Source organism: Nelusetta ayraudi, unplaced genomic scaffold (assembly GCF_046127955.1).
Source record: "Nelusetta ayraudi isolate G7.1 ecotype Tasmania unplaced genomic scaffold, CSIRO-AGI_Nayr_v1 ptg000002l, whole genome shotgun sequence".
Classification (NCBI taxonomy): domain Eukaryota; kingdom Metazoa; phylum Chordata; class Actinopteri; order Tetraodontiformes; family Monacanthidae; genus Nelusetta; species Nelusetta ayraudi.
Genome location: NW_027466052.1, coordinates 3,564,710 through 3,579,130, shown reverse-complemented (window position 1 = coordinate 3,579,130; position 14,421 = coordinate 3,564,710). Strand labels below are relative to the sequence as shown.

Below are 14,421 nucleotides of genomic sequence, written 5' to 3'. Positions count from 1 at the left end.
CAACTCAGAGTGGATCTCCTTCAGAGTGAGCTTTGATGTTGGTGTGTAACTCACAGTTATCTTCTTGGGCTGAGACTGCCCGTACAGATGTTGGACTTAGCGTATCCGTCTTATTGGCCAGTTATTTCTGAGGAGAACTGGCAAACTGCTGTTCCCACAGATTTGATAAAATTGCCAATTATAACAAAAGCATTTAAAAATGTCAAAAGAAGTTTTAGTAAACAGCTCCCTGTGCATCATAGTTAGAAGTATTCGTCGTCCAGATTTGGCTGATAAGGAGTCTCACTTTCGGGTTGCAGAGGAAGAGGAAATGGCCTCTCGCCATAATCTGCACAAAACAAATTAATGCCATATTTAGACAGGAATGAAACATTGTTTTTTGTTTCTTTTCTTTTCTTCTTCTTTTTTCCAATTTGCTGCTTACCGTCAAAGACACCATCATGTTGGAGATTTGGGTCAAAAAGCAGTTTCAGCTGAGCTGGGTCTTCATTGCATCTGCATGGAAAGCATCACACACACATTACCAGGAACCACAAAATTAGTCCTTTTTTCCACTGTCCTAAATTAGCCTCATTGTTCAACCAATTTTCAGAAGGTTGGTGCAATGTTTAGTAAAACACGGAACTAGGAATTACAGCAAGAGCAAACATAAGTAATATCGATGGCAAAAGGGACAAAGGTGTAGTAGGCCTGTCGCGATAATCGATCATTCAATTAATCGCTCGGTAAATAAAAACCAGGTCGGTAATTTCGATAAATTGACACATGCGTTTGTTTTTCTCCTCTGTCGCTACCAAACACGCTGGATGAGAGCAAAGGTCTCATCCTCTGTGCATTTGTCTCGACACCTGTTCGCGTTGGCTCTATAGTGGAATGAACGGAGTGAGTGAACTCTCCTGTCAGTCATTAAGTCTCTTTGTCACCGGATGGGCGAGGCGGGCGCTGGCGCAGACCCAGACACACACACACACACGGACACGGACACGGACACAGTGCTGCAAGAGAGCAAAGTGAAGGAAAAGCGAGTAGACGCTATGAATGATGAACAGTGCCAGTATGGGAACATTTCGGCTTCAAACGAAGCGAACGAGATGAGCCCATGAACTCGGACGAGCCGATATGTCGCATTTGTTCGAAAGTAGTGGTGGTGAAGAAGGGGAATACAGCGTCAAAGTCCTTCTTTCTTTCTTTCTTTTTAATTGTTATTAGTTGTTATCGTGGTTTTTAAGTTCTATTTTTGATAAAAACAGAATGTGGGTCCATTTTATTTTTAGTGTTTTTTTGTTGTCTTTTATGTTTATTATGTTCGTTCATCTTATTTGCAACCTCTTAATCTTGAGGAATGAAAGTTTATTGCTTTTGACATGGTGTACTTGAATTATTATGTCATATATTATCATTATATATGATTTTTAAAAAAAATGGTGTCAATAATATCGTTTATCTGCAATAATCTGTAGCACAATTATCGTCCAGCAAAATTTGTTATCGTGACAGGCCTGTGTAAAAGTAATGTTTTTTTAGTTTTGTTCAAACTTCTAATTAAAGTAAAAACCCTGAGAAGTGGAGGCTTTAAGATCCAACATGTTTCTGTGTGGAAAACTTCGTACATGCACAGCTATCTAGCTCAGCATAAAGACATACGGTCGTATTCAAGGAACGTTCAGGAGTTCTGAGCGGTCTTATATCCCTTTTTGTAACAATGGCCTACCCGGTTAGTAGAGGAGCAGTCAGCACTCCGACAAGGAGATACATAAACGTCAAGAGGGCCGTGTGTTTTTTCATTGTGCGCATGAAAACGTCAAGCCAACGACTGACTACAGTACAAGCAGAGTGAGACATTCCCAGGGCTGTGTTGGGCTAATTAATGGTCAGAGAGAACGCTGTGAGATAAAAGAAAATAAAGGCAGGCGGCGTGGCAGACACTAAACTGCAATTAAACTGACTATGCCGGGATGTGGAACAGATTAAATGAACTTTCTATTTTATCAGGACTTGCCTTTTCAAAATTAGGAAGATGTGTTCTAATGTCATCTCTAATTTGGAGAACTGGTTCTTTGGCAATCTATATCTTTCCTGGAATTGCTGCCAAGAAGCAAACACCCCTTCTATATAAGTTGACAACAACACATGTCCCTAATTGCTTCCATGTGGTAAAGGCCCCATCTAAGGCAGAGGGAGTGAAGGTGCTGTTGGATGATATAGGTAACAGAAATGAAATTGCGCTTGAAGTGGCTCCTTAGTTGTTTCCATATCCTGATTAAAGTGTAAATTACAGGGTTATGTTAGAAGCAGATTTTATTGACTGGGGCGGGTGATGATACGATTGCTCTAGTAGAGTATGGTAGGCAGTCTTCCCGTTCCATCTCTAGCCCGTCATGTGGTGATGGGTTATTATGTAGCCGATGCACCAGAGAGCCAATCCCAGTCGCCCAGTAGTATAAAATGAAATTAGGAAGTGCTTGCCCCCCAGTTTTATGTTTACAAAGATGGTTCTTTTTAATTGTGTTTGACTTGTAATTCCATATGAAGGGGAGAATGATTGAGTCAAATTTTCTCAAAAAGGATTTGGCAAGATATATAGGCAGGTTTTGAAAAAAGGTGAAGTAGTTGAGGGAGAAAAATCATCTTAACAGCATTGACTCTACCCAGAAGAGAAATTGGAAGTGTTGAAATGAAATGAAAGATACTTTATTAATCCCCATGGGGAAATTGTTGAAAAAATTACCCAAGATTTATCACCAAAAAAATCCAAAAGACTATGTGTAAATTAAGACTTCTAGGCCTGGGGCTGTGTATGTGAGAAGTGCACAACAAATGCCGACCTTTACATGTATCTTTAAATGTGGGAGGGACAATGAAATTACACTACTGCCATTCCTGGGAACTCTCTTGAGTTCAGCCCTAAGACTCACATGATAATAACTGGAATATGTTTCAAAGTTGAATTTATTATTATTATTATTATTATTATTATTATTATTATTATTATTATTATTATTATTATTTGGGGCTGAGCCCTGGCGATAAGACCAGCTCTGAACAGAGCTCCCCAAATTTTGCACGCGGGTCAGACCTGCCAACCCCCCTGTCCGCCCGTGGTCAGCATGTAGCAGTTTTGGCAGATTGTGTGTGTGTGTGTGTGTGTGTGTGTGTGTGTGTGTGTGTGTGTGTGTGTGTGTGTGTGTGTGTGTGTGTGTGTGTGTTACAAAATGGGGATTTGTTGGCTTCTTGTATTATAATGCGTTTTAGAAATTGCAGCTTGGCATATACACAATATTTTCTCAGCATACCAAATGCTACGCTATGGCTGTTATTGGAACGCAGCCTTGACCGGAAGTGGAGACGCCAAAGACGAGTCCAAACGGATGTAGTGTGTTGCCAAGGAGACGGCGTACAGGTTCCCAGCCAGTGAACGACAGCAGCCATGCTTACTTGCTAACAAGCGTAACATCGCGCTCCAGTAAGCTTCACACTACCGTTAATTTTTAACAGTGCTCGTTAAAAATTAAAATTTGGATCCGAGATGTGGTTCCTTTCCCTGGGTGCTAGCTAGCTAGCAGGGCTAACGTGACTAAGTGAGGCGTTAGCTTAGCAAAATAACGGCCGCTAAACGGCGGTGTCGGTGCGAGTATCCTGCGCGACGCCTTGCAGGCGTTCAGCGCGCATCTAGCTGAGCCCGTTATGGGGGAGAGTTAGCTGTGGCTCCGGGACGGTTGGACTATCTCTGGGCGGAGGCTGCAGGCCGAGTGGAGTCTCCTGGCTGTGGACGTCCGGGGCGAGACGAAGGCTGCTCTCCACGTCGGCGTTCACGTCCTGACTCCGGATGGGATAAGACGCAACAGACAAGAGTGCCGTTATTTATCCGCGATAAGCAGGTAAGGAGCTACAGAATCCTGACAGGTGTGAACGTGGTTAACTTGGTAAACGTGCCTGTATTAAATCAGACTGTGACTAGCTCCTTGCTGATATCCCAACTGTACATGTTGTCCGTGCACGTGGACTTTTACAGTGTCCAAACTGCCCTTAATCCGCACAGAAGTCTGGAAGCAACCAAGAAGTGCTGATAGAGATGATGTTTCTTATCCATTCAGACTCTAACGAGAGAAGAAGGTTGCTGGTTTGTGGCAGAGGTTCAGATGTTGGACAGCAGCACATTTCTGATGAATTCAAGTCAACTGGCTCTGATTTAAAAATAATAATAATAATAATAATACATCTTAAATAAATCTTGGTCCTAGGTGAGATGAAAGATGAGTTTGATAAACGTTCTGTATAACTGTGATGGTTTCCAAGGGGAAACTGCAGCTGCTGGAAGTGCCGTTTATCAATCTTGATCACCTAAAGGCTGGAACTCTGATATTTCTGTGTGAAGGATGGAAGTATGTTCCAAGAACCCGAACCGCACAGTGCCAGTTGCTGACGACGGCCTCCAGAGGGCCACCGTGCCACTTTGCTCCCGAACCAACGGCTGGAGCTGGCCTCCACACCCCTTCCAGCTTTTGGCCTGGTTGCTGTACGTTTACTTTGCCATCACAGGATTCGGCGTGTTCGTCCCCTTGCTGCCTCCCCATTGGATCCCAGCCGGTTACATCGTATCCTTGCAGATGTCAGATTCTCTCATACGGTTGTCTTTGCATGCTCACAGCATTATCAGCCCATGGTTGAAGGTCCATTTATTGAGGCAGAAACCAAACTCAACTCGTCTCAACTGGTCTTTGTGACGGTTTCATCAGACCGTGGCCTGCACAAAGGCAGCGTAGGAGTCAAACAAATCAGATCTTGTCTCTCTGTGTGTGCTCCTGACCTGAGATGAAGTGCACGGGCGTTATGTTCACGTGTCACCTGTGTGTCCACCTGATGGCCGTGTCCGTCGACCCAGCTGACCTCAACGTCCGCACGAAAAGCTGCAGGGGTCCGGTGCCGGCCTTCGACCGCTCCAAACACGCTCACGTGATTGAGAACTGCCATTGCTACCTGTGCCAGGTGGATGTGTGAGTACGACTGTTTACACCCAGAACACCACTTCCAGATGTCCTCAGACTGTTCAAGGTGGCTTTCAGAAACCTTTTTAGGCTCCTCGGTGTTCTGTCTGAACGGCACTGAGGCGGCTTTGGGGTACAAGTTGATCCACCATTTTGCTACATAGCAGCAATAGCAAAAATCCATTTTGTGTCCAAGTTCGAAGCCACACACAGCCTTCCAATGACCCGCCCAGAACTGAGTGCCACTAAATGAGACAGTTGAGCTGACCAACCTGTGTGTGTGTGTGTGTGTGTGTGTGTGTGTGTGTGTGTGTGTGTGTGTGTGTGTGTGTGTGTGTGTGTGTGTCTGTGTCTGTGTGTTCCAGAGGTCCCAAGTCGAAACACTGCAGTGCCTGTAACAAGTGTGTTGCTAACTTTGACCATCACTGCCGCTGGCTCAACAACTGTGTCGGCAGCAGAAACTACAAGTGAGACTCTTTCTTCCTCTTCTTCTTCTTCCTCTTCTTCTTTTCCTGTCGAAGGCCAATCTAAATACAATAACAACATTTGTTTGAGTAGACATTGAAAAAAGTAGAATTATCTGCCTGTTCAGACTTGACAAGATTTCTTAACTTTAGGGAAGGGTCGGATCTTTTCAAATGAATGCTATTTAAAAAAAAAAAAAAAAAATTCCAGCGCTGCATTTTTGAATTAGACTCAAACCTAGCTAGTAAATCCTCAACCATTCAGTTTGCTCAACTGGTTTGCGTCTCAGTGAAAACTGTGTCCTGACTTGTCGCCGTGGCCCCTGCAGGTTGTTCCTCCACAGCGTCGTCTCGGCTCTGCTGGGAGTCGCTCTGGTTCTGCTCGTCAGCTCCTACGTGCTGGTGGAGTTCTTTGTGGAGCCGTCCAGGCTGCGCACTGACCAACACTTCCTGTGTAAGTGGGCCTAACCTTTGACCTGGCTGACCTCTGCAAATTTCAAATACGACTTTATAAGTTAAGGTTCAGACTGTGTGTGTGTGTGTGTGTGTGTGTGTGTGTGTGTGTGTGTGTGTGTGTGTGTGCGCGCGCGCGTGCACGCAGTGAGGAACGACTCGTCAGTGTGGTTCATCTTCCTGCCGGTGGCTCCACTCAGATCAGCAGCAGCAGTGATTCCTGGTCTGGCCGCCGTCACCATCATGCTGGCTCTGCTGTCGTCAGTGCTGCTGTCGCACCTGTTGTGCTTCCATATTTACCTGAGTAAGACACTGGCCTGTCTGTCCGTCCGTCCGTGGGTCTGTCACAGCTGCAGCACTTCTGACATGACAGCTAGTTTGAGGATTTTGGGGTTCAGTTTTTGACCTTTATGTCTGGGCTGTGTGTGTGTCTGTGTGTGCAGTGTGGAACAGACTCAGCACCTATGAGTATATTGTGCGTCAGCGCCACCGTCAGGACAGCAAAGACTCCAGGAAACCAGGAGCAGCGGGCGAGGCGGCAGCTCCGTCGGTCGACCTCGTCAAGGTGAGCGAGCGACGAGAGCGTCTGGCTGGAGGCAAAGTGCCGTCGTCGTCGTCGTCATCGTCGTCGTCATCAGCGCTGTTTTTTGCCCCCCCCCTCTGCAGGACGCAGACTGTCCCAGGACTCATGGCTACACCAACCCTCAGCTGGACGTGGAGGACCCGCCCAGTGTGGCTGTGTGGGCGGAGGCAGAGTAAGTCCGGTCCAGGTGGTCTCGCTGGAACGAGGCTACGCTGAATCAGTTTTAGAGGCCTTTTACACGAGCGCGGGATTCACTGAAACCGCACAAATATTTATGCGGTTCGGCCCTGGCGTTTGCACAAAACCGGCGTTTCACTGAAACGGCACAGACCGAAACTGTACTTTTTCAAAAACGCTCCTCAGGGTGGATTCTTTTGAAAACGCCGCCTGTCCGGATTTGTGTAAACGCCGAAACCGATATTTTTTTTGGAAACGCTGATGTCACAGCTGGAAACCCCTCCCCCGCCCTGCAACCTGAGCGGCCGTGAGGTGCAGACGAGCACTCATAACAACAACAACAACAACAACAACAACAACAACAACAACAACAACAACAACAACAACAACCACGTCGGGCAACAGACTTGTTACTCATGATCAGTCTGCAGTCTTCCCGTGTACTTCCACTGCGAACCGCAAACAATAGTGAACAATAGCACACGGTGCTCGTGGATCCACCGTGGATTGTGGGCAAAGTGAAAATAGACACGACGAAAGCGATTTGTAAACCTCCTGTTTTACTTTTTATTGATTTTGAAATGTGTGCAAACTTTTACTGGCACGACTCCCAGTCAACCTCAACATGGACCTTTGAAGGCTCTGTTTCCAGAGTAACTCGAAGCAGAAGTTCAACTCTGGCGTTGATCCACACTTCTTTCCACGAGCGATATTTTTCTGCGATCGTGGCGCTAATGTTGTTAGCGAGCCACTGCTTCTTTGAACACGGCGTGCTTCAGGTCTTCTTCTTCCGCCTTCAGGGAGTAAACCCGTGGCGCCACACCTGGCCGGTCTTACGTACTGCATCGGTTTGGAGTGCGGTTTTGAAAATGTGCGGTCTCAAAAGAAAATCTGTATTCGTGTAAACGGCCCCTTAGAGTCTGCCTGCTGTGATTGGCTAGGGCAGACATGGGCAAACCCTGGCCCGCGGGCCACATCCGGCCCGCTGCGTGTCTCTGTCCGGCCCGCGTGAAGCCCGTCATAACCCCCCAACACCCCATCCCCCAATGAAACTTTGTCGGCACGTAACTTTGCCGAGTTAGCGTGGCGCGATAGCGATAGCGTGCTTCCCCCCCGTCACCGGAAAAAAATGCCGGTGTTGGTACAGAATTAGTCCGGGTGCAGAATCGTTCCGGGTGGAAGTGACTGCCGATACGCCAACTCCATTGTTTGACCGCGATGTAGAGGTATGTCCCAATGGAGTTGTCGTATCGGGCAGTCACTACGCCCGGAACGATTCTGCACCCGGACTGAACTTCCGTGGCCCGCCGACTCGATGCAGGTCTTTCATGTGGCCCGTTGCTAAAAAAACTGGGCTAGGGCGAAGGCGGGGGTACCGGTGAACCGTTACACAAGGACGTTCAGTTTTTAACCTCAAATTGTGTGTGTGTGTGTGTGTGTGTGTGTGTGTGTGTGTGTGTGTGTGTGTGTGTGTGTGTGTCAGGCCACGGGCCAGCGGCAGACTGAGGACCATTTCTAGCCCTGTGATGCAAGACGAAGCCCCGCCCAGTGCTTCTACAGACACAAAAGGAGCAGCACATACACATGGATTTGCACAGGTACACACACACACACACACACACACACACACCAAGGGCCAGATCCACAAAGAATGGAGCGCAGCGGTAAACCTTTGCGTCGTGTCAACAAAGGTTTATGCAGAAACGCGAATTGCGCTCTGGTAACCCGACCGAGCGATGGATCGTCAGATATGACAACGTTGGAGCAAACCTCAATCGCCAGAAGTTGACTTTCTGACGGAATGCTTTATTTTGCGTTGTTGTCAAATAACACGCACATTGGCTTTCCCATGAGCTCGCGGCAAGAAAGAGACAGTCGCACAAAAGCCCTGCGCACAATACACACACCTTTCCAGGGTCTCTGTCGTCCTCTTAAAGGGGAAGTATAACCTGTCCGCCCCGTACTTACAGCACGAACACGAACATTAAACAAACCTGAACCTTCGAATAATTTTAATGAGTCTGATTTCAAAAAGAGAACCTGTGCTTACTTATCAATGTTTCGCATTCTTAATAAATAAAAAATATTATTATTAAATGTTTATTGCGAAATGATTAATTTAAATATATTCAAATGAGTCTGGCGCAGCTCTGCCGCTACCTGCACCTTGGCACATTTTCCGCCTTTTTTCCACCTTCACGTCCCCTCTGTGGATGGGATGCACTGTTTCTGGTGCTATTTGCACTGATTTCTTTGGTGTAAAAGCCAGGCAATCGCTTTGTGGATCTGGCCCCAAGTGTTTGGACTTGAGAGGCGCCCTGCAGGTGAAACGTCACCTTTCTTTCTCTGTTTGCTCTTCTTAACGTGATAGAAGAAGAAGAAGGTGAAGAAGAAGGCACACAAGATGCCACCAGAGAAGATCCGAGAGCACAGCCCCAGTAAAGCCTCCCCTCCAGGTACACTCACACATGTTGGTGGTGGCGCCGCTGTGGCATCGCACTGTCTCAGTCCCAACTTAATCCTGGTTTAATCCTGGTTTAATCCTGACTCGGTCCTCGCTCTGTTTTGACTCTGTGTGTCCTCCCGCAGAGTTTGCCAGCGTGTCCACCGTGTCCCGGCCGCAGAGACTTCCTTTCCCAGCATTCCCCTTGAGGGCCTCTCTGCCGCCCCTGGCGGCCGCCGCGGGCGTCGTCCAGGCGGCCGCCCCTCCGGCCGAGTACCACTCGGACTCCGCAGAGTCTCTGGAGGAGATCCCAGTCGCGCTGGCTAAGCTGGGCTCCTCGTCATCTGCCGCCGCCGGAGACGCCGTCACGTCCTTTTGCGGAGGAGCGTCGGGGTTCCCCCAGCCGTCCCCGCGACCCAGGACTAAGAGCAGACCCCTGTCGTCCCGCCAACACAAGAGCGCGGCAGAGTTGAGGTTCGAGGTGGCGTCCGCACACCCTCCCGTGGTCTTCGTCAGCCAGGCCAGCAGAGAGGATCCGAGGGGGTGCAGGAGGCAACACCCAGGGCCCAGGCCCACATCTCGTGCTTCGCTGGGCCCTGGAGGAGCCTTGAGGATGGAGTTATGACCCCACTTCCTGTGTGATGACCTGAGTCATGCCATGGTGGAGGTTCTGTCCCAGCAAAACTCTGTTCAGGTCGTCACGATGACTCTCATCAATCAATCAATCAATCAATCAATCAATCAATTCATCAACCATTTTTAAATACAAGTGAATATTTTGCACTTGGAAATCGTTGTGAAGACACAGAAGATTATGTTTTATTATTATTATTATTATTATTATTCTATTTCCTGAGAATTTACAGCTTTTCCTCACGTCCATAGTCATGACATAAATCCACTTGCAATCAATAGAACCTGACGACTCGATGGGCCAGATTGTCTGTGCTGCTGTGGACAAATCACACACAACTCTTCTCCAACCAGGAAGTGGCGCACTGCAGTTTCCCTAAGGGGTTTTCTGACCGGGTTTCTCTCCGTCTTACTTATTTATTTATTAAAGATGTGTGGATGTTTACCTGGAGGGACCTGACCTCACTTCCTGTCCGCCTGCCGGTGTCTCAACCTCACGTGCTAATTAAACACAAGTTTCACTGAAATTTTTACTTCTCAGCCATTCAGATGCCTTCATGTTTTCGGTGCACATGATCACGCTGACGACTGTCTTCATGTTGGCGCGGCAGTCGTGGTGCCCACCGCCTGTTAGCTTAGCATTGTTAGCAGAAGGAGCTCGCCTTTGTGACGGCCGGGCAGTGCCAAGAGTCAGTGTAATCATGTGGCTTGAGAGGGAAAGGAAGGACTACTGTTTACTGATGTGATGACTGAGTTTTCAAAATAAAACATTGACAGTTTGCCGTGTTCAGTCTTCAGTTTCCATGTTGGTCCGAAGCTCTCTACACTCTCACACCAACGGGATCCCTCTCATCCTCCACTTCCCGTACTTGGCCCCGCCCAGCTGATCAGAACAACAGTTTCACTTTTTCACAGTCCTCATGTTAAATGAGGTCATCAGTATCGCAGCCAATCACATGACATCATAAGCTGGTTGCAAAGACATGAGATCACTCCCAAAACAGAAACATCAGTCTGCGTGTGTGTGTGTGTGTGTGTTGTCCCGGCAACGTCAGTCAAACACGCACATTCTCATGCTGGTGTGGAACAGCAAATTAGCGGGCTAAGCTAACACTGCAGTTCACTCAGTTAGGCCGTTCCGTGATGAAACACTTTCTGCCTGCTGTCAGAATCACCGACGTCACTTTGGAAGTAGCACCTCCACCAGCTGTCAAGCCCTCGGCGCCGGGACGTCCCGCCAGGAGTCGGAACAGTTCCACCACGGATCTGAAGGACTTCCTGTCAGAGTTCCTTCCTGTTGAACAGGATCTCCGGCGCCCGTAGTTGTTCCACATGTTGTTTGTTGTCATTCCGTTGTCGTAGTGACAACGTCGGAGGACATTATGTGGGATGTTTGAGAATTTGCCAATGGCGCTCCAGCTGAAACCAGCAGGTGACTTCAGGCGCGTCAGGGTCGACCCTCGCACAGATTGTGTCGTTTAGGGTCTCTGTGTCGTGCCGTTGTGGCTTTCTTTGTGATTGTCGCATTGCTGTGCGAGCTGCCAGCTCCACCAGGCTCAGTGTTTGTACGAAGAAAGTGTTCGTTCAGCCGTTAATGACGACATCGTATTTCAGGTGACAGTTTTTGTATTTTTACCGACATTACATAATGTTTTCACTGGAATGGCTGCAATTTTTGGTCGTGGGTTAAAATGGTTCTGTGGTTTTCAGCTTGTGTGTGTGTGTGCGTATTTACAGTATTTCTGACTCTTGAAACAGTTTGCAGTGCAGCTTGACCTCTGACCTGCTGAACGCCCTGCAGACGGACTGCCACCCCTCCCCTCCCCGCCCCAAACGTGGGACCGCTGGTTGTCCTGGCGACGGAGTAAACAGACGACAACAAGCTGGGCAGAGCCGACGGCTGAGAGACGGAGGACAGATGAGGGAGAGACGAGGATTGAACAGGTAGGACTGCTTGACTTGTGTGTGTCTTAGGTCAGTCTTGATCTCTTGATTTCAGTTAGAGGGGGGAAAAATGTATTTTGTTCAAACTGTGCAGTCACTCTTACAGTGATGGGGAGACTATTAGTGGAAACAAAGTGGTTTCTACTGGGAACCACTGAGCTTCCAGTTCATACAGATTTGAGTTTTGTCAAAGTGTCTGTAAAAGAGAAGTTTCCCTGGCTAGGACATTAGCATGTTAACATTTTCTTGATGTATTATTTTTTTCATTATTGTTATTATTTGATTTTAAATATGCAAAATTGTCAAGGCTTCCTTACTGCTATTAAACAATTCCTTAACATAAGATAATATCGGAAAAAAATTGAAGGAAGCAAAATTAATAAAACACAGAAAAGGAAACAAGATGTCTTTCACTGTTGTCAGTTTGATACATTTCTTTTGTCTAACACATCTAAGATTCCATAAATATTTTCATAGCAATTTGTTCATCAATAACCTTTTTTGACCATATGTAATTTTGATAATTAAGTGCAGTTCCGTAAATGAAGGGACTATGATGAACCCTGAATTTTGATCATCTGATTTTGATCATCTGATTTTGATCATCATCTCCACAACGTTTAAGTTAGCATCTAGCTAGGGTTGCCACCTCCTAGAGTTTCAAATCCAGGACATCTCGGGGGGAGGGGGATCTCTCAAGTCTGTCGACGGGGGGGGGATTCACAAAGTGAAGTGCGTCCCATATCAGTTCATTACGGGACAGGTTTTTTTAGTTGCCAAATATGGGACAATCGCATATTATACTGGAGGGTTGGCAATCCTATCCAGACCACAGACGGAAATCAAATGAGGTTTTGTCATTTTCCCTAAAAAACGGGACAAATTGTGTCCCGGGAGAGATTTTATTTTTCCCGGGACAGGAGGTGAAAAAAGAGAACAATTCTGGGTAAACCAGGACGGGTGGCAACCCTACATCTAGCTGAAGCAGCTGCTGTTAGCGTGTAGCTTTGTTACCTTTACTTACTACGTTGCCGTGTTAAGACAAAAACAAAACAAAAAAAAAAAACAGACAACAAATTAACTAGAAATAATGCCATCTTGTAACTGTCTTTTAGTCCTTTTATCCTCACATCTTTGATCACATATTTGAAAGGCAAATTCTGTCTTCTCCATGGTTTGTTTCAGGTATTCCCCATTGTGGAGAGAACTTCAAACATGGAGCTGCTCCAGATATCTTTTCAGAAGTTTGCTGTCCACGGGGACACCAAAGCTTCTGGGAAGGAGCTGAATGGAAAGAACTGGGCCAAACTGTGCAAAGACTGTGGGATCATTGATGGCAAGAACGTCACCAGCACCGACGTTGACATTGTCTTCTCCAAAGTAAAGTGAGTGTCTTCAGTTTCGCCGAGAGGCGAGACAACCTTTGAAGGGTGAAGTCATGTCTACTGATCTCACAGAAAACGTTTTGGTTGCCCTCCGTGGCTCCTGAACTGTTCCAACACGATAATGAGACTCGACTGATGTGATGTTTTGCTGTTGTGTCTTCTATCCGGCTGTGTGTCAGACAGAAAACGGCCAGAGTCCTCACCTTTGAGGACTTCCAGAGGGCTCTGGAAGGCTTGGCCCCAAAGAGGTTTAAAGGTCAGAGTGAAGAAAATGCTCTGAGGTCCATCTTCAGCCTGGTTGAGGGCAAAGAGCCCACAAATATCGGTGTGACGGTGAGAGCGCTCATGTTTGTTCAGGGCGGGGCCAACAAACTAAAGGGGCTTTTCCACTGGCTCTGGCTCAGCTCTACCCAGTTGTTAAGTGCTTTTACTAGGTGGCACAAGGTACTTTTTTTTTTTTTTTGAGCCAAGCGAGCCTAGTTGAGCAGAAAATGTGACGTCAACACAGTGGAGGCCACTGATTGGACAGTGATTGACAACACGGAATGAATTTTGAGAGCAACTCTTTCAAATCAAATCACACCTACCAATTAAAAAAATGCCTTTTTACATTTCAGAAAGTGGAGAAGACGGCAGCAGTGGGCCGCCTCACTGACACAGCGCGGTACACCGGATCCCACAAGGAGCGCTTCGACGAAGGCGGGAAAGGCCGAGGGCGGGAAGGCCGTGAGGAGCTGGTGGAAAACACGGGTTACGTTGGAGCGTACAAGAACGCCGGGTCTTATGACGACAAGATGAAAGTGAACAAATGAGTTCAACTGTACCTGTTTCTACTTGTGTGTCGCTTGTAGCAATAAAATGAGGGTTAGTCACTGTCTTCATATAAACATCTGCAAGTTTCACAGCCATTACGACGCTAACATACTAACGTGCCATGCAACTTTCCGGGAGCATTTTGATAAAATGTCCATGCAAGGTTAAATAAATAGATGTTTAAACAATAAATATGTGTCACGTGATCCTGGTGTATGAAACCTTCTTAGCATGTTCAACCGACCAATACGAATGCTGAGCTCTACGAGTTTTACATTTGCTCCTTTGTGGGAAATGTTAAGTGACCTCGCCCAACTGAGCACTCTGGTGTCATCAGACAATCAGATAATGACATGATTGTGACTACAGGGAGTCAACTTTGCAGACGCTGTGAAGAAAATGCTCAGAGCAGAAAAAAAAGAGCGTAAAAGATCTTCTGCTGTGTCTAGAGGAAGGAAAGGATCAGCAGGGAGGACATGAGAGACCTCAGGATAAGCCCACAGGAAGTGACAAATTGAAGACAACCGTAAAATGAAATTTG

General features: G+C 47.0%; 2 protein-coding genes and 2 long non-coding RNA genes across 6 annotated transcripts; 2 read left to right on the top strand and 2 right to left on the bottom strand.

Annotated features, from left to right (window-relative positions):
• Positions 1–224: 224 nt before the first annotated feature.
• Positions 225–1,825, bottom strand: LOC142883213 (uncharacterized). The gene is made up of 3 exons (XR_012926025.1): positions 1,712–1,825; positions 425–495; positions 225–328 (listed from the first exon to the last, which is right to left on the bottom strand). It is a non-coding gene; the product is annotated as an uncharacterized LOC142883213 (long non-coding RNA).
• A 1,040-nt stretch (positions 1,826–2,865) lies between these two features.
• On the top strand, positions 2,866–10,523 carry zdhhc1 (zDHHC palmitoyltransferase 1). Of its 2 annotated transcripts, XM_076018052.1 has the most exons (11): positions 2,866–3,878; positions 4,376–4,595; positions 4,819–4,994; positions 5,351–5,452; positions 5,779–5,903; positions 6,051–6,206; positions 6,346–6,467; positions 6,569–6,657; positions 8,146–8,260; positions 9,034–9,118; positions 9,252–10,523. In XM_076018052.1, exons 2-11 carry the CDS (start codon positions 4,377–4,379, stop codon positions 9,728–9,730), a joined length of 1,668 nt encoding a protein of 555 aa, XP_075874167.1. In that variant the 5' UTR covers positions 2,866–3,878; position 4,376; the 3' UTR covers positions 9,731–10,523. The 2 variants fall into 2 exon arrangements, with proteins under 2 accessions (XP_075874167.1, XP_075874176.1); XM_076018061.1 differs by lacking the exon at positions 2,866–3,878 and having other exon boundaries at positions 4,212–4,595; positions 9,037–9,118.
• LOC142883302 (uncharacterized) lies at positions 6,708–7,350 on the bottom strand. The gene is made up of 3 exons (XR_012926033.1): positions 7,147–7,350; positions 7,032–7,105; positions 6,708–6,987 (listed from the first exon to the last, which is right to left on the bottom strand). It is a non-coding gene; the product is annotated as an uncharacterized LOC142883302 (long non-coding RNA).
• Positions 10,524–10,991: 468 nt separating the features above from the next.
• tppp3 (tubulin polymerization-promoting protein family member 3) lies at positions 10,992–14,072 on the top strand. Of its 2 annotated transcripts, none has more exons than XM_076018030.1 (5): positions 10,992–11,170; positions 11,540–11,682; positions 12,868–13,067; positions 13,247–13,400; positions 13,685–14,072. In XM_076018030.1, the coding sequence occupies exons 1-5, from the start codon at positions 11,128–11,130 to the stop codon at positions 13,877–13,879; spliced, it is 735 nt and encodes a 244-aa protein (XP_075874145.1). In that variant the 5' UTR covers positions 10,992–11,127; the 3' UTR covers positions 13,880–14,072. The 2 variants fall into 2 exon arrangements, with proteins under 2 accessions (XP_075874145.1, XP_075874154.1); XM_076018039.1 differs by having other exon boundaries at positions 11,001–11,170; positions 11,497–11,682.
• Positions 14,073–14,421: the final 349 nt, after the last annotated feature.